The sequence below is a fragment of the Sceloporus occidentalis genome, unplaced genomic scaffold, assembly GCF_023333645.1.
Source record: "Sceloporus occidentalis isolate IW3139 unplaced genomic scaffold, rSceOcc1.0.p SCAF_5, whole genome shotgun sequence".
NCBI lineage: Eukaryota > Metazoa > Chordata > Lepidosauria > Squamata > Phrynosomatidae > Sceloporus > Sceloporus occidentalis.
The window spans coordinates 95150400-95174502 of NW_028316985.1; the positions used below are offsets into that span (position 1 = coordinate 95150400).

Genomic DNA, 24103 nt, shown 5'->3' on the forward strand with positions numbered 1-24103 from the left:
CAAGCTATGTAGAAATTTGAAGACTTTTTTAAAAGGAATAAAATGTGGTTTAAAAATATTCTTTGTAAACGGAACTTTTAAATGACCAGGTAGTTTTCTCATTAGAAAACTAATAATTTTCTTAAGCTGTCTTCCTGGTAAAAAGCATAACTGCAAAGTCAGTGGACTCCCTTTGGTGTTTATAACTTCCAGTGTGAGAACAAAGCCAAGCCAAAGATTTTTCAGAGAGTTTGAGTAGCTGCATGTTTCAGGAGGTTGATCACATGGGCAATAATGTAGGTTTCTGAGCACAGCCAGTACTTTTTCCAGCTGCTTTACAGTGATATCTTGAAGCTTAAAATGTAATCTGTATGGGTAAGCCACAAAAGCCACTTTATATTAAAGCAGGCTCTGACAGTAAATCACAACTGAACAGCTGGCACCACTACTAAAGCAATAAACTTATTTATTAAAAAATCTAAACAGAAGAATTATATTAAAAAGAAAGGTGTAATTTCTACAGAGCAGTGGATATAGTTTAAAGTAAAACTGGGAAGTGTTCTAGATTAAGGGCCAAATTTATTAACATATGTTCTGGCACTTTCTGTGCAATACTCATGCTCTTTATAACAAAAGTGTGAAGGGTATTTTTTTCTGCCTTCTCATATTAATTGTGCTTTTCTGCAGTTCATAAACTTCTTATTTGACCTTGCAAGCAGACTTTCCCCCCTTTACACACTTGTTAAAATTACTCTGTTGTTTGCCAAAAAGCAAGTGCTATCACAGTGTTAGAGTCCCAGGGTGGTATGAGGTGGTAGTGGAATGCTTATGTTCGTTTATTTCAATAAGTTGACATGCTGAGCAATGCCTGAGCTATGAATATTTGTATTTTGCCTATCCAAAATGATATCAGTAGCAAAATAGTAATGCAGCTTGTCCACTGACAGGTCTGTTTGTGCCTTGCATTCTTGCCGGAGTACTGAAAAGCCTTCAAGTGTGGTATTGGCTGCAAAATTTATCTTCCTGAGAGTCTGAGTTTTCATTAAACCACACACCAGTTTCTAGCACCTTATGGGTGTGAAGGTTGGCTTGGCTCTGTATGGATAATGCCTGCTGAAATCTTGGCAGGCAGGGATTGCTGAATCCAGGAGGCATGTCTTCAGTGTCCTGTTTACATATTACTTAAACTGATATTGGTGAATCAGTGCAGGGTACCGGCTAAGGTTTAGAGAAATCTACAGAGAACATTGCTTTTGAAATAGGAATATTTACACAGGGTTAACTTTCCATTAATTAAAACAAAACAGCTGTTTAAAGCACCCACTTAATTTTTGTGGAACAATTTTATGTGTTTTTACCGTACTTCTTTCTCTGTACTTCACTGGCATCAGCACAGCTGCATCACCCGTTGCCATTCCCCTTTTAACCTCTACTTTTAATTAAGAAACTTTAAATCAAATGCCTTTTAAAATGGTTCTAGCTTAGGTTTGGGAAAATAAAACTTCACATCTAGCCCAGAGGTACATGGAACAGCTGTTTAAGAGCTACAAGAAAAAAGTTATGTATAAAAAGAGAGAGTGAGAGTGAGCATTTTAAAAAAGTTACATTTCCAGCTAGGTTTGACATGTCTAACATTTTTTGACTTTGGTTAGCTGGTTTTGATTTTTTTTTATTTCTCTTTCTTTTTCAGGCATGGAGAAACGAGCATTTGTAATAGAAATATCAGGACTCTTGCTATTGTCTGTTATAGTTTTCTTGACTAATACAAGAGACTATTAGTTAGAGAGTATAAGTTCTGTTCCATTGGAAAAGAAGTAATTGCAAACTATTAGCCCTTTTTTCTTGATGGGAAAACATAACATTTAAAAAAAGGAAATTATGTAATCTCATTAAAATGGATATAATGTGTTGGATATAAAAAACAAATATAATGTGCACCTTTTATGAGCCTAATATGCTTATATTTTAAGACCTTGATTTACTTTATTTCTGATGGATCATATTTATGCTTCATGTAGTCCCATTGAAATCAGAGAGACTTCAGCTAATATTGACAAACTTGTCCTATTGATTTCAGCAGGTCTGCTCTAAAGCATGACAAAATAAAGATTCACCTCAATGGTTTTACTTCCTTGAAGAATATTCAGGAACTCACACTATATTGAGCTATTCAGTAATTTTATGATTATGTGTTTTATTGAATATACAATTTCTTTACCTGTTTCTTCTTGTAACTTCTCTGAAATCTAGGAAAATCACTTTATAACGTATACTTTCTTGTATATGCTCATTTTTTAAAAAGTGCTTTTCCTAGATTTCAGAACAGTTACAAGAAGAAACAGGTAAAGAAATGGTCTATTCAATAAAACGAAAAGAACCAAAATGACAAAGTGAAAATGCAGATTTGATAGAAACCAGATGCAGGAACTGAATGGTGTGAGGATGCAATTTTGAGGGAAACAGGCAGAGGAGAGGAGGTGGTTAAACTCTTCCTTCATTCATGTCTTTCCTTTTCCCCTCCAAGCTGTGGTTTATTTTGTACCCTCCAAGCTGTAGTTCAAGGTGTCCTTTCACCCTCTCTCTAACTGCTTAATCCCAAGTAGATATCTGATATGAAGGAAGACCTCATCTAAACATATAGTTGTGTCCACAATGTTTGTATTTAATTTTCTATTCCACATGATGTGGATGCATTGGTCTCTTGTAGACCAGTTCTGAACTAGCAAGTTACTTATGTAGCAGCCTGGGTGAAGACATGCCTTGTTGTTGTTTTGTGCCTTCAAATAATTTTTTACTTATGGCAACCCCATCATGGGGTTTTCTTGACAAGATTTGTTTAGAGAAGGTTTGCCAATGCCTTCCTCTGAGGTTGAGAGCCTGTGACTTGTCCATTGGGTTTCATGGCTGAGTGGAAAACAAACCTTTGTCTCCAGAGTAGTAGTCCAATACTGAAACTACTATGCCAGCCACTTTTAAATGCCAGTGAGGTACTAGAAATAGATAGCTTTTTACAGAAGCTTGCCATTTGGTCAAGATTCTTTGAGAACTCACAAATAAATCAGTAAAAGAAAACTCGTATAAACATTATTCAGCATTTGAAATTTGCCTTTGCATTTTAGCAGGACTCTCATTTTCGTAGATATTGCCAGAGTAGTTTTTTTTCACTTGCATGTTTTAAGGCTTTAGAGTCTTTGATAGAGTTTGCACTGTTATTTTTAAAAACAGCTAAGAGAACTGGCCAATGGCACTGCAGTTCTGTGGTGATGGGATTGCGTGCTCCTGTGGCTTAAGAGGCTATGCTAATGGCAGCAGTGCTAATGGGCAGGTCTTCGTTGTCAGACAGGCATTTGCTGAAGTCAGAATAAAAAAGCCAAACAGATAACGGGCAGCAGTAGTAGAGGGTGGACACTGGCAGAGAGGATCTCACAGATTCAGTGGCAGGGGCACATAGCTTATGCTATGGTGGGCTTCATGGGAGGTCAGAGTGAGGCATAGTATACCTCTTTTAGAAGACTTTTTAAACAAAAAAAGCCTTTAGTGAGACAATCCAAAATGAAATAATGCCAGAAGATGAGATTCCAAGGTTGGATGGCACTCAATAAAGTTGTGGGGTACAGTACAGGACAACTACGAGTAGAGCTGTGGCCAATGACACAATTGGACTCAAGCCAAAAGGATGTTCTACTGTTGACATGGTTAGAGGACAAGGAAAGTGAAGCGGCACAACAAATATAGAACGTGGAATGTGAGAAGCATGAATCGGGGAAAGCTAGACGCAGTAAAACACAAAATGGAACATATAAACATTGCAGTAATTGGCACGAGTGAGCTAAAGTAGACAGGAATGGGACATTTTGAGTCAGATAACTACACAGTGTTTTACACAGGAAATGAAAATCTAAGAAGAAATGGGATGGCATTAATAGTTTGGAGAGATGTAGCAAATGTAGTCAAAGGATATAATGCAAAGTCTGACTGAATCATGTCAATAAGACTTCAGGAAAAGCCCATCAATATAACCATAATCCAAATTTATGCTCCAGCTACAGTAAAGAAAAAGAAGAAATTGAAAGATTCTTTGCTGAAGTCCAAAAGGAAATGGATCACGAAGTAAAACAAGATGTGTTGTTAATCATAAACTATTGGAATGCAAAAATAGGATCATAGAATCATAGAGTTAGAAGAGACCACAAGGGCCATCCAGTCTAATCCTGGAACTCTCAATAAAAGCATCCCCAACAGATGGCCATCCAGCCTCTGTTTAAAGACTTCCAAGGAAGGTGACTCCACTACAACAAATATACCTGTATATGTTTTTGTGTTTAATACAAATATTATTACTTTTTTTAAAAGGAAGCCTTAGCTCTGAGTCTAGAAGACCTGGGCAGGGCTATTGATGGTAGGGTGACTTGCAGGTCTCTTATTCATGGGGTCATCATAAGTTGAAGTGGACTTGGTGGCAGTCAACAACAGCAACAACACGATTTTTGCGATCTTGAGTCAAATATCTATGTGATCATTTGTAGCTGTCTTCAGTTGTCAATATGACCTGGAGAGGGTTGTGTGAACAGGTGCTTAAGTAAGTATTTGAAAATATTTGCAGCTCACATCCTTTTTTGTAGTTTGTTTTGTCTCTGCTCAAAGCATCTGTTTGTCACACAAGTTGTTATTGTTTGATATCAAATAATTTCCAACTTATGGTGACCATAAGGCTTTTTTCACAAGGCTTGGCAAGATTTGTTCAGAGAGGGATTGCCATTGCCCTCCTCTGAGGATGGCAGAGTGGGACTTGCCCAATGGGTTTTCACGGCTGAGTAGGGGATTCAAACTCTGGTGTCCAAAGTCCTAGTCCAACACTGAAATCACTATACCACACTGGGAGCATGCTTTATCTTTTTTGATAAAGCCAACATGAATTCCTTTACATAATTGTTAATCCATCTTTGGCATTAGAAGTGGACAAAACATTATAGTATATCTCTGCATATATATCCTACTTGTGTCTGTAGATGAAAAGGCTGTAAGGCAGCACCAAGGACAGAAGTGCTGGTCCTAACTTGGCAGAAAATGTGCCTCTTAAAAAATACTGTCTGAACACTTAGGTTATTGTCTCATTGGTTCTGGGAGGAGCTCTCATGCAGTTATGAGTGCTTTGCTTTGTATTTTATATATATTATCCTATTATTTCTTAGATTGTACGCCATAGGCAGGCTTACTCATATATTTATTGTTTTATGTACAGTGCTGTGCAAATCTACAGTGCTATAATAATAATAATAATAGAGTGGTCAATTTAGGTAGGGTAATATTTGAAATCAGAAAAATAAGGAGATTTTTTCTCATTGAAAATTCAGATAAGCTTCATCCCCACACCTAACCTGCCATTTTAATAGTGGACTTAATTGCAGATCTGCTCTAAACTACACTCTTTCAAGCACAACCATTCAGCCAGTAAATTGTTATTACAGTGAAATATTGTTGTATACTACTCCTTCAACCCATATCTGTTGGAACTTTTTTTTAATGTTAGTGGCAACTGATGCTTTGATAATATAATGATAAGTAGTTTCCCCCTGAGTTAGCAAATAGGATATAAGATAAAATGAGGCATCTCATGCCTTTTCTCACACCTCTGCAGAAGAACCATCCTTAGAACAGTTTATTCTTATTCATTAGGAGCCCTGGTGGTGCAGTGGTTAATGCTGGTACTGCAGACACAAAGTTGTGAGTTCGATCCCAGGGGGCTCCAAGTTTGACTCAGCCTTCCATTGTTTTGTAGGTCAATAAAATAAGTATCTAGCTTGTTGGGGGCAATTAGCTTACTGACTGTAAACTGATTAGAGAGTGCTGAGTTCACTGATAAGCAGTATAGAAATGTATAGGCTATTGCTATTCTTTTTTGCCCTAAAGCACATCCTAAGCATTCTCATGTGGTGAATAAACACCCCCCCCCCCCCCAGTGCCACGGATTGGAATTATATTTGTGCCCATTGGTTAAAACTGTTTATTTTGATTCTGGGAAATTTGCTGTGGACCAGCAACCAATGGTTTGAGTAACACTGATCTAGAGGAATATGAGATGATGGTGAGTAGGGAAAGGGCAGTCAGTCCCACAAGTTGTCACATGATAAAAATCTTCTGCTGGAGCACTCTGACATTACTGAAATCACGTTCCAGCAACTATCTCTACTGTAAAATAATCATTATCTTCTTCCTCTTCCTTCTTTATTTGCATTTTTCTGAAGTTTGTTAGAAAAAGTGGAAGAAGAAATTTCATATTTCTCCCTCTAAGATACTATAAATAATATCTTCTTGATCAATTTATATGAAAAATCACAAGATCTGAGTGATGTCACATCTGTAAAGGAAGAAATGAATCTGTAGGAAAATGTTAAAAGCACTCCAAATATATTTTAAATTCAAGCATGTTCTTGTTTTTTTAATCATTGGTAGTGGTATACACTGAATAGTAATACCTGTGATAGAACATCAGGACAAGTAGACTGTTATTTACTGATAATTGGTGCACCTTTCATGCTCTGTGAGTTTGTCAGAAGCATCTGGCTAGTTGCTGATGGGAAAGAGAGAATGCTGGATGAGTAGATATTGGTCTGAGCTGGCAGGGCTCTCTTTATGATCTTATCTCTTAATGGGCATTAATCAACCCAGATTAAGGTGACTTACTCTCCTACTTGATCCTTCTATGTTGTTCATGGGGGAATCCACACTATAAAGAAATGTGCTGATTAGAGAACCTTTGAAGTAATGGATTCAGCCCCCTTCCTAGGCTGGGTCCCTTACTCAGCAATTGTTGTAAGGTTTCTTAAAATTAGAAGTAAAGGGGGTTGTGCAAATCTTTCTGTCCTCCCCTCTGTTCTAAAGCAAATCCATGGCTCTTTAATGGGCATGTGACTCTCATTATTTGGCTCTTTGTTTGATACAGAGCCCTGGTAGTCTCTTTGTTACAGCCTTTGCTACTTTTTCAAGGAAGTTTGGAAATCCTGCCACAGGGAGCAAGTGGCAAACTGCAGTGAGTGGCAAACCACACTGTGGAGTCATAAAGCAAAATTGAACGATGGTGTTTCAGATGGATAACAGTAAATTCCATGGCAGCAATGGCTATCTTTATGCACCAGTATTGCTTGTATATTATGAATGGGTTGTAGGAAGATTGCAGATTGTGATTGAAATAGTTTAGTGTTAGATGTTTATAATAGTAATACTGCCACTATGATCTGAAATATATAAGATGTTGTCATGCCTTGTGTGAGTACATTCTTTGGTGTAAAGAAGTACAAGGACTAATCTAAGTTAACCACATTCTTAATATATCTTAATATATAAGAGATAATAAATGAAAGATTTGTAGAATGTTTGTAAAACCATTTTTTTGGGCATTCTTAGAAATATACAATTCAGAGCAGCGAAAGACAGCCCTGTAGGTCAGAATAAAATTTATATATGGCAAGCAGTTCTGCAGAAGAATTCTTGTAGAAACTTGAGAATCTGAAAACTTGTGGTTTTATTTGCATTTTCCCAATACTGATAATTTCAGAAAAAACAGTACTTTTGTTTAGCTCACACTTTTGTTTCACTTCCAGGAGTTCTACAGTGGGACCAAGGGCTGAATAGAGAATATTTGATTATCTGTCTTGCCCTACTCTTGAGCTCTTTGGACCCTAACTGTGCTACGCATTGATCTTTATAGCTTTATAGCTGATTTTGACTTTCCTACTTAGTACGGTATGTGAAAAATTGGAGGTCTTTCTTATTTAAAATTTTTCTCAGAATCATGCATGGGGCAGCATGAATGTACATGAGAAACATGCTTACAATCAAATTAATTTTGTCTGTCTTCACCCAATAACTATCTGTCATGTTATCTCTCTGAGTGTAGGTGTAAACAGTTTATTTTGCATTGGAGATAACTTCCTGGAGGCTGTTAATGTGACACATAGTTTGGCTGAGATGAGCAAAAGCAGATGACTCTAGGTGCTTTCCTGATAATCTAAAAATATTGTGTAAATCTGTCCTAGTTCTGATTTACACCAAATTAGTAGCATCTTTGCTTTTAAAACTAGGGCTTTGTTGAAAGTATGTTACTTCTGCAAGAGCTGAGGTTAGCAAAGGTTAATAGAAAAGGCTGTAGTTTGTTTAGTATATTCATTGTTTTTCATTCTTAAAAACAATTCTGAGTGGCTACTATACTAAAAGACTGTCTGCAAGGTAATTCAGTGTATTTGCCAGATTTAGCTCCTGGCAGTGTACTGTAGTGAGTGGGGGAAAAGTGGGAACCAAGGTAAAGGTAAGTGAGACAGAAACAGCATTAAAAAAATTGAGACAATTCAGTGAGTCCAGGGGCCAGTTTTCCTTCTTGGGATATTCCATGGCCTTCACCATTCTTTGAGGAGGAAAAATAAAACAAAACAACTGGAGTGGCCAGAGGTCCAAATTATGGTTTCATACTATATATATATATATATATATATATATATATATATATATAAGTTAACAAAACAAGGTGTGTTGATTCTCAGCATATTGTTTAAAGGAGAATTGCACTTGCTGGAGGTTTCTAGGAACACAGTCCAGAGACATATTTTTAATGAAAAAATTTATTTGTGATGGTGGCTTTTGAGGCTCTGGGGGCCACAAAACTGGCTTAGTTGTACAAGAGGCCACTTGGTCATTTAAGGTCTTTCAAGGCCTCAGACGAGGCACCCCTCAGATGCACCCCTCTTTCAAGGTGCATGATTTGCCATGGGGCAAAACCTTATGAGGAAGGTGTTGGCTCTTGGAAGCTTCATTGGGGCTCTTGCAGGGGACGGGGGGACGGGGACGAATGCAACTGACAGCTCACACTGTTTAACATGCTTGGGGTTTAACATGTTTGGGGTGTTGTCCTGTGCAGTTGTTTCATCGTGATGTTGTTCCTTTTTTATTGCTGACAGATTTTTTGGACTATTTTTGTTGGAAGGGTAAGACATAAATAAATTAAAGAGCAATTCTACACAAGTCTTAACATAAGGAGATAAGATGGTTGATAGACAGCAGGTGTCTACAAAATATGAGCTTTTTGAGACCTCTCACTACACACTAATGATCCTGAACATACTTGCTCAGAAACAAGCTCTATTCTTTATTTATAAGTTCATATGGTTTCCCTAGTAAGATATTACCCCTGATGTTTATAGAGACAATAATTATATGTTTAATATAGGTTTTTTGGCAGTGGTTGGGTGAGAAGAGAAGTAATTAGGAGTGTAGGAGAAGTTCTTTTTTCTTCTGACATCAGTCACTAGTGAAGCATGTCATTTATGCTTAGCCATACATTTTTTGCTGAAGAAAGGAAATCCTAAACCATCAGATTAAGTTTGAAAGTTGTGGTAGTTTTCTTGTCATGCAACATTTGTTTTCCTATGAATAGCCATGCATGGTTTTTAAAATCAGTTTTCTGACTGCTTACATTAGGCCACACCTGCACAACTTGTGACCTGCCACACTGAATGTAACACATTTTATATATTATGCCCTCTCAAGTGCTTGATCCTTCCTTTCCTGTTTTTGCAGTCCAGGCTGGCAGTCCCAAAAAAGATTTATTGAGCAGCTGCCCTATATAGCTAGTGAGCTGTGTTTGGCTTGGTGGGTCACAACTAGTGTTCTCTTCACTTGGCAAATTAGTTGGGTTACAATTTGTGTTGATGGTGCCATAGCAAACCAGCAGGCTGTTATATTTTTTTTTATTATGGCAGAGGTTTATTTTTAAAAGGCTGATATATATATATATATAACATGTATATAATTAAGCACAGGTAGATCAATTTAATAAATCATGAAAGTTGTTTTACTTGTCAGATTGGTGTGGCCTAATCGCAATAGCTCATTATTTAAGAATTATGTAACTTTGTAACTTGTATGAACAGCTGCAAATGCTTTGCAAAGGGATCATTTTTTAGTTTTTTTTAAACACACTTTCCAAAATCATATATTTTACATTTTTCTATATAGATTATTATCTACTTATACAATAAACATTGCCTGTGATTGCACAGAAACATGGACATGTTCACTGACCAATTTTTGTTATTAAGAACTACAGTTGTTACCTGATAAGTTAACTGACAATGGAAATTTTTGTTGATTAAATGATGAAATATGTGTACAAATAGCGTCAGATTTGGGCAAACAAGAGTCATGCTTTCTTGGCATTTCAGTGCTACAGACTTATAACATCTTAGAAGAGGCCTTTATTTTTGCTTATATTATTATTAGTCGACTTTTAATTCGAGAAGAAATTCCATGGTGATCATTCCTTCCAATCCAACAATAATCCCATGTTAAAAAACAGAAGATAACAGCAATAAAACATTTTTTAAAATGGTGATATTAAATATTTAATTAAAACTACTAAGATAATTAGGAATTATAGAATAATTTTGTAGTCAGGAAAATGTCTGGGCAAAATTAATACTGTATATACACTCATGTATAAGTCTAAAAATTTTAGTCAAATAATTGACGCCAAAAACCCGAATTGATTTATCCACGGGTCAATACAAGTATTGTACTTTTGAACCAATTTATTTTTTAAAAGGTGAAAAGGAAGAATGTAATCTGTCCTGGAGGTACTGACCCCTCTCTACTTTCTCATCCATGTAGCCTTTAGTGTGAGCACAAAGAGCACAAATACCTGTTGGAATTTTGTAAACTCGTTGGCATCATTTTTCTATGCTTCATTCTTTAGATCTTTTGTTACAGGCTCCTAAATTTTACCCTTAACTTATACATGGGTCATATCAAAATCTATAATTTTGGCCCCAAAACCTGCCCTCAATTTATACACGAGGTTGACTTATAGTCAAGTGTATACGATAGGTCTTGGATGGAGCCACCTCTGAGCTCAGTGGGGTATCATTTTTTGTGGTGGCCCTTATGGTAGAGAAGGCCTTTGCCACACTACAGCTACATTTCAGTAGACTAGAGTATGGTAAGTAATACAAAATAATGTGGTCTTGCAAATAATCTGGCCTTGATAATTTTACTTGATGAATACAGTTAAAATAGTTAAAGTTTATTGACAGTAAAATGCCAATAAAGGTATCACTGCTCGATGGATTTTTGATTGGATTTGTTATATGGCCAACACGGTTTTTCATGGCTATTATTTGCTAAGGTCACTCACCTCCTGTTGGAAAAAAATGATTCTTTTGAAATGTGGTGCTAAAGAACAGTTTTGTGGATACCATGTACAGTAGACCCTTGTTATACGTTGGGATTTGGTTCCAAGATCCCCCGTGTAAGTGGATGCTCAAGTCCCATTAAATATGACATAGCAAAATGGTGTCCCTTATAAAAAATGGAAAATCAAGGTTTGATATTTAAAATTTATACTTTTTTTGAACATTTTCAAACTGTGGATGCTTGAATCCGTGTATAAAAAATCAGTGTATAAGAAAGGCCGACTGTACTTGATTTTCCATCTAATGAAAACTCAAGCTTCATTTGCTCTAAGACCCATTCATTTGCTAAAAAGACAAATGAATGGGTCTTAGAGCAAATGAAGCTTGAGTTTTCATTAGATGCAAAGATGACTAAAGACCAAAACAGACAGCCCTGAAAGGTCAGCTTGACACTGCCCCTTTGATTGCCAGATCAGGGCCACAGCAACCACACGCTGCGGGCCTGATCCAGATTTTTGCTGGCCCATAAAGAAGCGGTAGAAAGTGCTCCTTTTTGAACTGTTAAAAAGCTGGCTTTTCTGCCGCCGCTGTGTCTTTGTGCATTCCGCAGCATGCAGTGTATAAATGCCATGCTGCGGAAGTGCTGCAAATCTGCCCACTGTGTGGTTGGTCGGGTAGCTTCATGGTGGCTTCCTGCTGGCTTGGGCAGTGTGTTGTCTAAACAACATGACCCCAAGCCGCCAGGAAGCTGCTGCAAAGGGTCTGTCCATTTAGCCCGTAAGTAGATGATAAGACATGACTCAATGCAAAAGATGATAATCTTGGTAAAGTGAAGGCAGTAGGAAAAGAGAGACACTGTACTACAAGTGGATTGATTCAAGCAAGCCACAGCCCTGTCCTTCCCACCACTTGCACTTTTAATAGCTACATCCACATTTCCTACATTCAAGTCCTTAAACCCATAGCTATATAAAAAAGCTGTTTCACCTGAGTGATGAGTTTGAGCATTTTTTCCTTTTCTTATGGACTCAAGTAGCATAATATTTTAGTGAATTAAAAGACCTCGCAAATGAGGCTCTGTCATTATTTTCAAAATCAGTATTAGTCATAGAAATAGTGAGAAGAATGTTTCTAGCATTTTAAAGAAGGGATTTCATCTAGCAGTCAGACTACATAGTAAAATGACCAGTAAAGCATGAATCAGAGAACAACAGCTCAGTATAATTTTACATACCATTTTTGTGTTGGCCCCTTGACGTCTAGTGTTTAAGCTTCTATATTAATATAGCCAAAATGTCTGAAGCTGCAACATTAAATAAGGTATGCTGTATAAATGAACTGTAGGAATCCCACTAGACCCCAAATCTCTCAGACCAACTCTCCTGAGCCTACAAATTAAAAGCCTCCAGTATCATTTTTAAATAAAGCATTTTATGTGACATTTTTTTTCAGTTGATAATCAAATGACACTGTTATTCAGACTTACTAGATTTGCAAATTTACAAGTTTTCACAAGTCAGCTGGGTCCCTTCCTCAGGAAATCACTTGAAGGCTTTTTTTCCTGTGTTGACATAAAGAACTTGGTTGTCCTTAAATCCTTGTGAATGTACTTGCCTTATAATTTGACAGCATAGAATCAACACCTTTCCAGGGACTGTAATGCAATAAAAAGAGAAACTGTTCAGTATAGCTTCCAGTTGCTTTAGGATTAAATTTGAAGAAACTGGAATGTGCACAATAAAACCCATGCAACATCTGAGCTCCATGTTGTCTGAGTTGTGTTATTTCAAAATTTATCTACCCCCAGCGGATATATAGTGGTACAAATGAAAATATTGAAAATGCATGTGAATTTCGTGATAATAAAATATAAGGTGTGGTTATAATTCTGATATTTGTATGTTTGTACTGATAATTGCCATGTATGAGTAAGTTTCTTTCAGGAATAATGTGCTTTTCCTGAATGAATAATTTACATTTCTAGCAGATACAGACTTTATAGAGTCAATTGAAATAGGCCCTGTTTTAAATATTCAAGATAGTTTTTTTTAAAAAAGAAATACTCATCATAGCCTTCGCCACTTTTTCTTTTTTTCTTTTATTACCTATTACATCATTTCTCATGATCTCTGTTTATTCAGCTCCACACTTTCCTAAAGTTCTCTTTCTCCCTCAAAAGGTCTTTCTCCTTTGCCCCTTAGATTTGTACTGTTCTCTAGAATAGCCATGTGATACTACATTAAGCGCCATTTACAAAATGTAAGCTATATAATAATTCATTTCTGTCTTTCCCCAACAAAGCCCCCATTGTGAACGTTCTTCACATTGTGATGCAGTATCATATATAAGAGATTTTGGCACAGTACAGACCACCCCTTTTCTTGCCAGATTGGGGCCAGGGCAGCCTCACTGGCACCCCAGAGGCCCCAATCTGGCGCTTTTCGGGACCATGGAGAAGCAGCAAAATGCTGCTTCTCTGTGGTCCCAAAAAGGGGTGTCCTTGGGGCTTCATGCCCCAGGACACCCTGACAGGCGCAGCCATGGGAGAAAGGGGCTGCCCGGCCCCTTTATTCCATGGCTTCATTCCCGCAGCCATCTGGTTGATGTGCGGGAACAAAGCTTGTGGTGCCACAACAAAAAGGAGCTGCCTAGAGCAGCTGCTTTGTTGCTGCGCCGCAACCAGGAAGTGGTGCCGTTATGACGCCACTTCCTGTGCGCCACGTTTGGGTGCTCAGTGACAGCACCGGCATCATGGCGGCCCCCATGTAGATGGGTGGCCACCATGATGCTGGCGTGGTCCCGTACTAGGGTTAGGGAGCGTGCGGATGGTGCGCGCTCTCTAACCCTAGTATCGGTGTGAGTACACTGCATTATGGCGGTCTGTACTGCACCATGGTCTCATTATCATTAGAAAATGTGATCTCAAGGGAGGGAAAGTGGTTGTAGAATAATAGATGATTCAGGTGTTCAACAGTGCAAATGAAAATAGGGCAGTTCTTCATATAATCAGAGGTATTCGAAAGATTTCTGATTAAGAATTGGTTTGTCAACAGGCCTTCATAACCACTTATTGATGCACCGCAGTGTTGCTCATATTAGTGTACTCATATTTTGAATGAATGCACTATATTTCATTCAGCATGTTCGTGTTGTGAGCCTTCTGAGTTTTTGGCAAGATTTATTCAGAGGGGGTTTGCCACTGCCTTCTTCTAAGGCTGAGAGAGTATGATTTGCCCAAGGTCACCCAGTGGGTTACCCTGGCTTGGTGGGCATGTGAACCCTGGTTATTAGTTGTAGTCCAGTGCTCAAATCATTGCACCATGTTGGATCAATATATTAGTTGGGGTGAAAAGGAGAGAAATGCAGATGAGTAGCAAAACAAATGGTCATATTTCATTCTCTATGGCAGTGGTTCCCAACTTTTGGTCCTCCATTTGTTTTAGATTTTAGATCCCAGAAGTCCCATCCAACTTGGCCTACAGTCAGGAATTATGGGAGCTTAAGTCCAAGACATCTGGAGGACTACAGCTAGGGAGTTGCTGCTTTAGGACATCCATTCCCAGCCAGATGATTTGCACTACTAATCCCACTATCCCCAGCTATCAATCAGATTGTAGGATCTGATTGCATCTGGAAGGGGTCAGGTTGGGGAAGCGAACTGAAAGAACTAGAGAAAGAGCACTTTTGAAGGTGCCAGTTCAGCTAATGGGCAGTGATCATAACCAAACATTGTTTTGTTTAACTCCCATGATTTTTTTAAAAAAAATCCTGTTAAACAACTTTTTTAGCCATTTAGTTAGAAATAAGAACAGTTAAATTCTCGATTAACAACAAAAAATGAATTTTCCAGTTTCTAACTATCAGCATTAACAACTAATTTAAAAACCTAACATTTTAATCCTCAGACTAATGTTTTACTAAAGGAAACTGTTTTCACCTAGCAAAACTCTGTCTGTGACAACTCATCTGTAATAGCAATTTCACACATTTCCCCATTCACCTAATATCAAGGAACTTGTTGAGATTTTGAATCATTGCCTGGCAGTGATAATGAATTTGAAAATATTTACCACATTCAAGCTTGATCCAGATGAGATGATGTTTTAATTGGAGAAGAGACTCTGGAATTTGCATCCTGTTTTGCACTAAATGCAATGTCTGTGTGCTGTTGCGTTTGGTCTTGCTTCAGGATGCCCAAGTACCAGGAGTAAATACCAGGAGTACTTTTGCCAAACTTGAATTAGAGTGCCAGTTCAACCCATTCCCAACATGGTCTATCCTGACCATGGTTAAGGCATGTCACGTTAGTTGTGTTGCCTTATTGCAGTGGGGCTTCCTTTGAAGATAGATGGGAAACAATTTCTTCTATACCAAGCCTGTCTTTTCATTAAAATCTGCTGTAAAATCTCTTATCTGTAGCGCACCTATGGTGGAAATAAAGTTGGGTAGAACAAGAAACAGAGCCTTCTTCATGGCAGTAGCTGAACATTCATATAGTTTACTATTTTGTCTTTCTCTGGCTTGTGAATAATTGTTTATTCTGATAGATTTACAATTTGTTAGCTTAGGTTTTTGTGTGGAATACAATGTTTTTCTGGTATGTCTCCTTTTGTTGAGTCTGCTCATGCTATTGTATTTGTGAGTTCAGTATGCTGTTATACTTGATATTAGTACCAAAATACTTACCTAGCATTGCTTTTGATGTTGAGTTAAATATTGAGTGGTAGCACCTACAATCCTTTATTATTATTATTTTCACACCAAGTTCCATGCAAAATGGACCAAATATGTTTTTGAAGGGAAGGAGAAGTTATAGTTTTGTAATGCCATCCTAATTGTAAATGGAAAGTTTAATCAAGGTTAGTTTAAGGCAAAATTCACAGAAATCCAAAGCCTTTGTTTGAGGGCTATCAGATGTTATTGACTGATGAGTTACAAAACCTTACTACTACTACTACTACTACTACTAATAAAATATTTATTTGTATCCCACTTTTCCCTTTCGAGAATTGAGGTGGGTAACAGCAAGAATTAAAACAAATACAGAAAATAACGACAAGAGAAACAATCCCCCCACCGCATCAACCAGCACTCCTTTCAATACAAAATTAAACAATAAAATCCATATAAGTACAGAAATGATTAAAAACAGTTTAACAATAGTGGCAATACCTAGGAGGTGAGATCAAATGCGCAATTAATTCTCTTCTGGGCAGTGATCAGTCTGGGAAGATCCGCTAGAAGAGGTTTTTTTTATCGCCTTTTAAAAGCATTGAGGGATGTGATCTGGCGAGTCTCTTCTGGCAGGTCATTCCAAATTTTTGGAGCGGCAACTGAGAAGTTCCTCTGGGAAGTCATCACCAGTCTAGTTTTTCTTGACTGTAGTAAATTCTTCCCAGAGGACCTGAGTGTGCAGGAAGGATTATATGGGAGGAGGAGTTCCTTCAAGTAAGCTGGACCCAAGTCATGTAGGGCTTTATAGTTAATAACCAACACCTTGTACTGTGCCTGAAAGCTAACAGGCAGCCAATGTAAAGATTTTAGGATAGGTGTAATTTGGTCGCACCTAGATTTTCCTGCGACCAATCTGGCTGCCATATTTTGCACCAGTTGAAGTTTCTGAACGTGGCACAAGGGTTGCGCCATGTAGAGCGTGTTGGAGAAATCGAGATGAGAGGTTACCAGTGTATGTACAGCTGTTTGTAGGTTCAGCAGCTCCCGGTAGGATTGCAGCTGGCATATCAGCCAAAGCTGATAATAAGCACTCCTGGCCATTGCATCAATCTGAGATGACAGTTGAAGTGACGAGTCCAGGAACACCCCCAAGCTGCGCACACAGTCCTGTAGGGGATGTGTGACCCTGTCCAGGACTGGCGAACTTATCTCCATACCCGGGTTGGGGTTACCAATCACCAGTACTTCCATTTTGTTTGGATTCAGCTTAAGTCTATTTTCCCTCATCCAGCTCAGATAGTCATTCAGAGGGGAGATGCCCTCTTTGGTCACTGAAACAGTCCGAGACATAGGGAAGTAGATTTGGGTGTCATCAGCGTACTGATAACACCCCACCCCATATCTCTGGATGATCTCACCCAGTGGCTTCAAGTAAATGTTAGACAGCATGGACAACAGGATGGCACCCTGAGGTATGCTAGATGTCAGCATCATCACCATTTGGAATCTGCCCATGAGGTAGTAACCGAGCCACTGCAAAGCAGAGCCTCCAATTCCCAACTCAAGTGTTCCAGAAGGATACCATGGTCTGTGGTATCGAAGACTGCTGAGAGGTCCAAGAGCACCAACAGGGCCACACTTCCCCTGTCGATGCACAAACGGAGATCATCGACCAAGGCGACCAGAGCAGTCTCCACACCGTATCCTGACCTGAAGCCAGTTTGAAATGGATCAAGATAATTGGTTTCATCCAAGACTGCTTGGGGTTGGTTTGCAACTGCCTACTTGATCACCTTGCCCAAAAAAGGAAGAAGAGATACTGGCCGGTAGTTATTTTTATCCAGGAGGTCAAGGGAAGGCTTCTTTAATATAGGTGTAACCACTGCTAGTTTTAAACTAGTTGGGAAACAGCCTTCCCTGAAGGAGGCATTAATTATAGATTTTAACAGATTCGTAGTTGCCTCACCTCCCTGAATGGCCAGACAAGACGGGCAGGGGTCAAGAGGGCAAGTGGTCTTTTTTTACCTTGCCAAGCAGCTTGTCTAAGTCATCAGTACTCATAGACTGAGTACTGTGGCCTATATTCTGGTCCTGCCAAATACAGGTTGAATATCCCTTATCTGGAATTCTGAAATACTCCAAAATCCAGATAGAGCCGTATTGCAAGTTTGGAGAGAGACGTGGCTGGAAAGAGATCAGAACATCTGTGAAATGGCAAGAGGCGGAAAATTTGTGCCAAGCGTTATGTTTGGGATTTATACCATTCTGTCTCTAGCTTCAGTCTATCCCATTATATATATATATATATATATATATATATATATATATATGCGCAAATACATTCCACACCAAATGAAAAAAAAGTCATAAATATCCCCAGAAGTCTAAAATATAGGCACTTCTGCTCCCAAGCAGTTTGGGTTTGATCAAGCCTGTGGATTTGTATATCATAATAAGCAAGAAAGGACACTTTAAAATGTGGTATAGATTTTAATTTTATTAATATTTGATGTGAAGATTCAGTATTATTTAATGATTGATTTTAATGGTATATCTGAGATATATATTTGTTCTTTTGCCTTCAAGTAATTTCTGACTTATGGCAACCATATGGTGACCCTATAATTGGGTTTTTGGGGGCTGAGAGTATGTGACTGACCCAGTGTCACCCAGTGGGTTTCTATGGCTGAACGAGGAATTGTACCCTAGTCTCCAGAGTCATAGTCCAGCACTGAAACCACTATACAATGCTGGCTTGATAGATGTAATATCTTTCTGTACATTTTTATATAATTAAAAAATGAAAACTAAACAAAACAAATGGGAAACATGTAGATTAAATACTCCTTCTCATATCAGAAAGTGTGTCCTTTATTTCATTAAAACGTTAGAGAGTCCTAGATATCTTGTCTTGCACGGAGGATCCCCACTTCCAGAGGTTCCAGAGGTTAAAACTGAATGCTTTATTTCAAATCAGAATTTTTTCCCTTTTATTAACTTTTTGAATAAATTGCTTGTAACAATTTTTCAAATGCCTCAGCAAGAATCCAAAGACAATATTTACGTATGCCCATGACCTATTGGTTCACCTGAAGAGCAAATGCTATGTCGTATCGCAGACTGCTTTTTAAAATTCCCTCAGTTTAAAAAGCAACTGGTTATATGGGAACACCTTCTACTGAAGAAGCACAAACACAAAACCCTGTAGATCATACTATCTCTGTGGATTTCATTTCTGAGTACACTCGCCCCTCCGTTTTCACTGGCGATCTATTCTGACCCCCGACCCCCACCAAAATGAACATTTGCGTATATTCAAGCGCCATTGGCTTGAATGGGGGGCGCTCCCACGGGTGGCAGCAGGCGCATGTTCTATCGTTTTGCCCTCCATTTCCCTCTCTCATATATGCAAGGTACACGAATCTCAAGTCTGTGAAAATGGAGGGGATGACGGTATAATTATTAAAGGAAAATTTTGACTTAATAGTATAATACAGTTATACTTGAGTAAATGATGTCAGTGTGTTCCTGGGCATTTTGTACCAAAGGCAGAGACAACATGGAAAGAATAGAGATAGATCTGTCCTTTATCTCTTGCTTTGCTATTCACACATGATCAGTAAGGGATTTTGGAGACAGCCGCTGTTTATCTTTCCTGTTGTGTTCTTTTGGCATGGACATGCTTCCAGGCAAGACTGAGAAAACCTGAATCTATTAAATGCCATCTCTCACAAAACTGCAGAACAATGTTCTGCTTTTTACTTACATTTTGTGTATTTCTCCTAATTCCATCGACTCTTTGTATTTCAAAGAAAAGAGAAGATGGCATTCATAATGCTTCTGGCGTGCTTCACATTTGGTCAGGTTGTGATCCACAGTTGATGACCAGCCGAAAATAATTTCATTGTGTCCAACTAAAGCAGTGTTACACTAATTTTTCTTTCTTTCCTTTTCTTTGATTTCTTTTAGTTGATTTGGAGCATCTACGGGCTGTAAAAACTGACAAACATCTTCGATTTTGCCAGGAAAATCATTCTAGCAGCCATTTTGTTTCAGCTAAGACAGGTGATTCTGTAAGTAATATAAATAAGCTTAAGCTTTTGTTATACTCATATTATCCAAAGACATTTGCTAGTTTCAGAGTTGAGTGAAAAACACATTTCCTGTGAATTTCATTTTTGTGAACTCAATTATTTATCTGGAGTGATTAATATATTGCATTTTTTTCCTGTGCTGAGGAACCACACTAAATGTTTCAAACAGCTACAACTAGAGAGCACAAGAGAAAATGAGGTGAAAGGAAGGGATCAATACCCCGACTCTGTGGTCCACTCTTAATTCACTTAAAGCTGAGCAAGCATTGCAAAAGCCATTATAAGTGCTTCTGTCTGACAATCAGGTAGAAGGTCTTAGAACAAAAAGTTACCAAGAGGACAAGGCTGGCCCAGTTAAATTGGTCGTGGTTGCTTGAGATGAGAAAGCTATTTGCATTTTTGTGCAGGTCCCATATTTTATAATGCAGTAGGGCATCTAATCTGATCTTACCTGGGATACACGATATAGGCAGCTAGCCTCGCCCATAGCAATATTTTGTTTCTAGCTACAGTCAGTCTTTTCTAGAATTAAAAAAACCCACATGTTTAGACAATGTACTAGAGTGATGCTCCCAAAATAAAATAAAATAAAATAAAAACAAGCTATAAAATACATGAGTGCAAACTTCATGGCTGATTTCATAATATGTCTTACTAAACTCCGTGGGGTATACCTTTTAGTAGTCATGTATAGGTCTGTACTGTTGTGGAATTTAAAATGCTGCAGCTTAGTCAGTCAGAGGAGAGCACGGGTTGGGAGAAATAAAGATAGGAGATAGCACCAGCAGCTTGGCTTGCAGTGGGCTTTGCTTACTTACTAGGGAAAATGCCGATGCTTTTAAAACAACAAAAGAGAAAACATGGTGGCTTTGTCTTATCTGGAATCTGCATCTTAGCTCTGATCACCAGACCTAAGGTATATGTTTTTGGATGGCATGGTGACTGTGGTAGACCATTACAAAACCATTTGGCCTTAAATGCAAGTTTAAGTGCTCCTTTTATAACCCCATTTCAAAATCTATTCCAGACCTTTTCTTTAAAAGGTAAATTTCTAGCCTCTCCTTTCTATTTTATACCCCCAATCAGTTCTACAGTATTTTCAGTGCAATTTTTAAAAATAATATTACTCTTCATTTAATTTCAAATTTCATTTCATTCTGCTGTGTAGTCTTCTGTATCACAAGGTTCAGATGTTCTTCGACTGTATCTTCCATGAGCCATAGCCATGAAAACCCTTGGTGAGGAGTCCTGAGTGTTTCAGTCCAATAATGATATACCCACCCCTGCTTTATACTTTCAGTTTTTTTCATTTTCCTGTCTTGTCTTCTAAATTCTCATTAAAAATGTAGTTTTTTGTACAGTCCTTTGAAACAATTTTATAGTACAACCGCCCTTCCGTTTTTGTGGGGGATCTGTTCCGGATCCCATGCACAAATGAAAACTGCCAATATTCAAGCCCCATTGGCTTGAATAGCAGCAAGCATCCAGTTTTGTCCCCCTTCATCTGTTGCTCGCTCATAAGCAAGGGATGCAGATCCTAAGTCTGTGAAAATAGAGGGGCGACTGTACTTGTTTTTATTACAAGGAGCTTTAGGCTTTTAAAAATAAAAAGTAGTACACAAATGCTGGGGAAAATGTTTACGTAGAAGTAAATGCTATTGATTTTAATAGGGCTTTCTCCCTATTGATCTGTATTGAGAAATTTTTATTCTAAATATTTCTCTGGTTCACATTGTAATATATCATCTTCCTTGTCTCTGTAATCTTAAAGGTAAAGGTATTCCTCACTGACAAGGTTGTCAAGTTGTGTCTGACCATAGGAAGTGGTGCTCATCTCTGTTACTAAGCTGAAGAGCCAGCGTTGTCAAAGACTACTCTGTGATCATGTGGTCAGCATGATTGCACAGAATGCTGTTTACCTTCCCACCAAAGTGGTACCTAGTTATCTACTTGCATTTGCATGCTTTTGAACTTCTAGGTTGGCAGAAGCTGGGACTAGTGATGGGAGCTCCTCCCATCATGCATCACGTGGGCCTCAAACTGCCAACCTGCCAATCTTGCAGAGTCAGCCTCTTAACCACTTGAGCCACCGCATCATGCTGGCCACATGATCACAGAGTAGTCTCTGACAACGCTGGCTCTTCGGCTTAGTAACGGAGGTGAGCACCGCCCCTTATGGTCAGACACAACTTGACAACCTTGTCAACGGGGAATACCTTTACCTTTACCTCTGTAATCTTACCTGTTTCTTTATTTTATCCAAAATATTTTCTTTGCAACTAAACTAAATCATTTTTAAAAGTCTGTTCAGTTTATCTATATATTGTCTCCAACTGAAATCATCTAGCATTTAAATTATTCATTCTTGAGTACTTATCCGCCCTTCATCCCACGCTTTCTCAATTCAGTTGCTGGCATGAAAACTTCTCAGATGGCTATTTGGGATGTATTAGAATATGGTGGTGGTGGTGGTGGGGGGCTTTTGGCAAGACAAGGTTTAGGGAAGTAAATCTATCCCTTAAATTGGGAATTGCAGGGGTGGGATAGTTTTGGATCCTTAGGGGGGCCTGGGTTGGACCTAAAGATAGGATAGCTCATTTCTTCCTTCTGTTGCTTCATATTTACAAATGACAAACTGGGATGTTCCCAGATAGAGAGCTGCCTATAATTTCGTCCCATTGCTTTAGAAAACAGAACCAGTGCATTCACAATTTGATTTTGTTTCATTTCATTTAAAAAAGTTTGTATAGGTAAATCTTTGATGTTAAAAGATTTTTTTTAAAAAAAAATGATTCAACAATTCACTATATGATTTATAGGACAGGCTTAAACTTATAAATAAGCATATATATATATATATATATATATATATATATATATATATATATTAAATAAAAGAGAGTCCTGCAACTCTTAAAAAGAAAGTAAGTGTTATATATGATTATTCATATAGAAGCAACATATGTTTGTAGTTGGTTAATGCTTGCTTACTCCAGTCCCTGTTTCAGTCTTAAATTGACATCTGTATCTATTGTGTGCCAAATTTTATGAAGTCTGTGTTACTGTCAAATTCTCAAAAGAAAAAAAAACTTTAATTGTTTTACACGCAATTTATGGCCAAACACTTTTGAAAAGGACTTTTTTTACACCCCCTCATTCCAGAGTTTTGCCATCCTGAAAGACATGGGTCAAAAAGAGTGGCTTCTGGCTGCTTTGGGGGGGTAGGGCATACAGATGACATATGCCCCCGGAACGTCTTGAAACTGCTGAAAAAAGGAGCACAGAAAAAGTGCTCCTTGCCAGCTGCCCATTTGGGACCATGGTGGCAGCCCACTTTCAGAGTGGGCCATGCGGTTGCTGCAGTCACCTGCTGATCGGGGCTGGAGTGACCAGAAGCTGCTTCAAGCAACTGGTCTGCTTCACCCCCATCCTTGCTGCTTTGGAGAAGGGCAGCCTGATAGACCTCTGTGTATTATGGAAATGGCACTGAACAGTTTTTTCCTTGAATGGACATAAATTGAGTTTTAAAACAACACTACTTCTAAGATCTTTATGGAAGATGTTCCCCCTCTTTCTGATATTTTCGTTTTTCTACATTAATTTAAATAATACAGGAAACAAATTTTAGCTGCCAACAAGGCTTAAATAATATTAAATGCCAGTGGTCTGGTGTAAGTATGTACATTATAGATACTGAGCAACCAGTGTTTTAAAACTCAGCTATATTGTCCTGGCTTTCTGAAACCAGAATTCCTTGATGTTATCATTTTAGAATCTATATTCTAAAATCGTTTTTGAAAGCACTCTGAAAACTAACTAAGTGAAATGTCATCTTAGAATTCAATTTAGCTTTTGCTATAAAATGCTTTCTTTTTGTGTAAGAGAATCATACTGTAGTTACTGGCATGAATTAAGAAAGGAGGAGTTGATAGACCTCTTGAACAGGTTGTATTCCCCCCCCCCCCATATTTCACTGTTTAGAGTTCAGAATTTTTTTCCTGAGGTATTTGTAATAACTTTAGGATGTCTGTTTCTAATCACTTAAGTCTTTCCTTTTTTAAATAGGTCTTCCTGTGTTTTCAAAGAATTGCTGCTGACCTCCTTGATGTCAAATTAAACAAAGCAGAAATAGAACAATCACAGGTGATATTCTTGAGTATATTGCTTTTATGAGCT

At 38.1% G+C, this 24103-nt stretch overlaps 1 protein-coding gene across 3 annotated transcripts in view; it reads left to right on the forward strand.

Annotated features, from left to right (window-relative positions):
- LOC149312518 (ras-related protein Rab-28-like) overlaps positions 1–24103 on the forward strand; it is a 77412-nt gene that overhangs the window by 47351 nt on the left and 5958 nt on the right. For 2 of the 3 annotated variants that reach the window (XM_089526894.1, XM_089526895.1), the window contains exons 5-6: positions 19803–19906; positions 23993–24070. In XM_089526894.1, the coding sequence (XP_089383020.1) occupies positions 19803–19906; positions 23993–24070 (182 nt within the window). The remainder of the gene's footprint in view (positions 1–19802; positions 19907–23992; positions 24071–24103) is intronic. The other variant, XM_089526896.1, reaches the window with a different exon arrangement.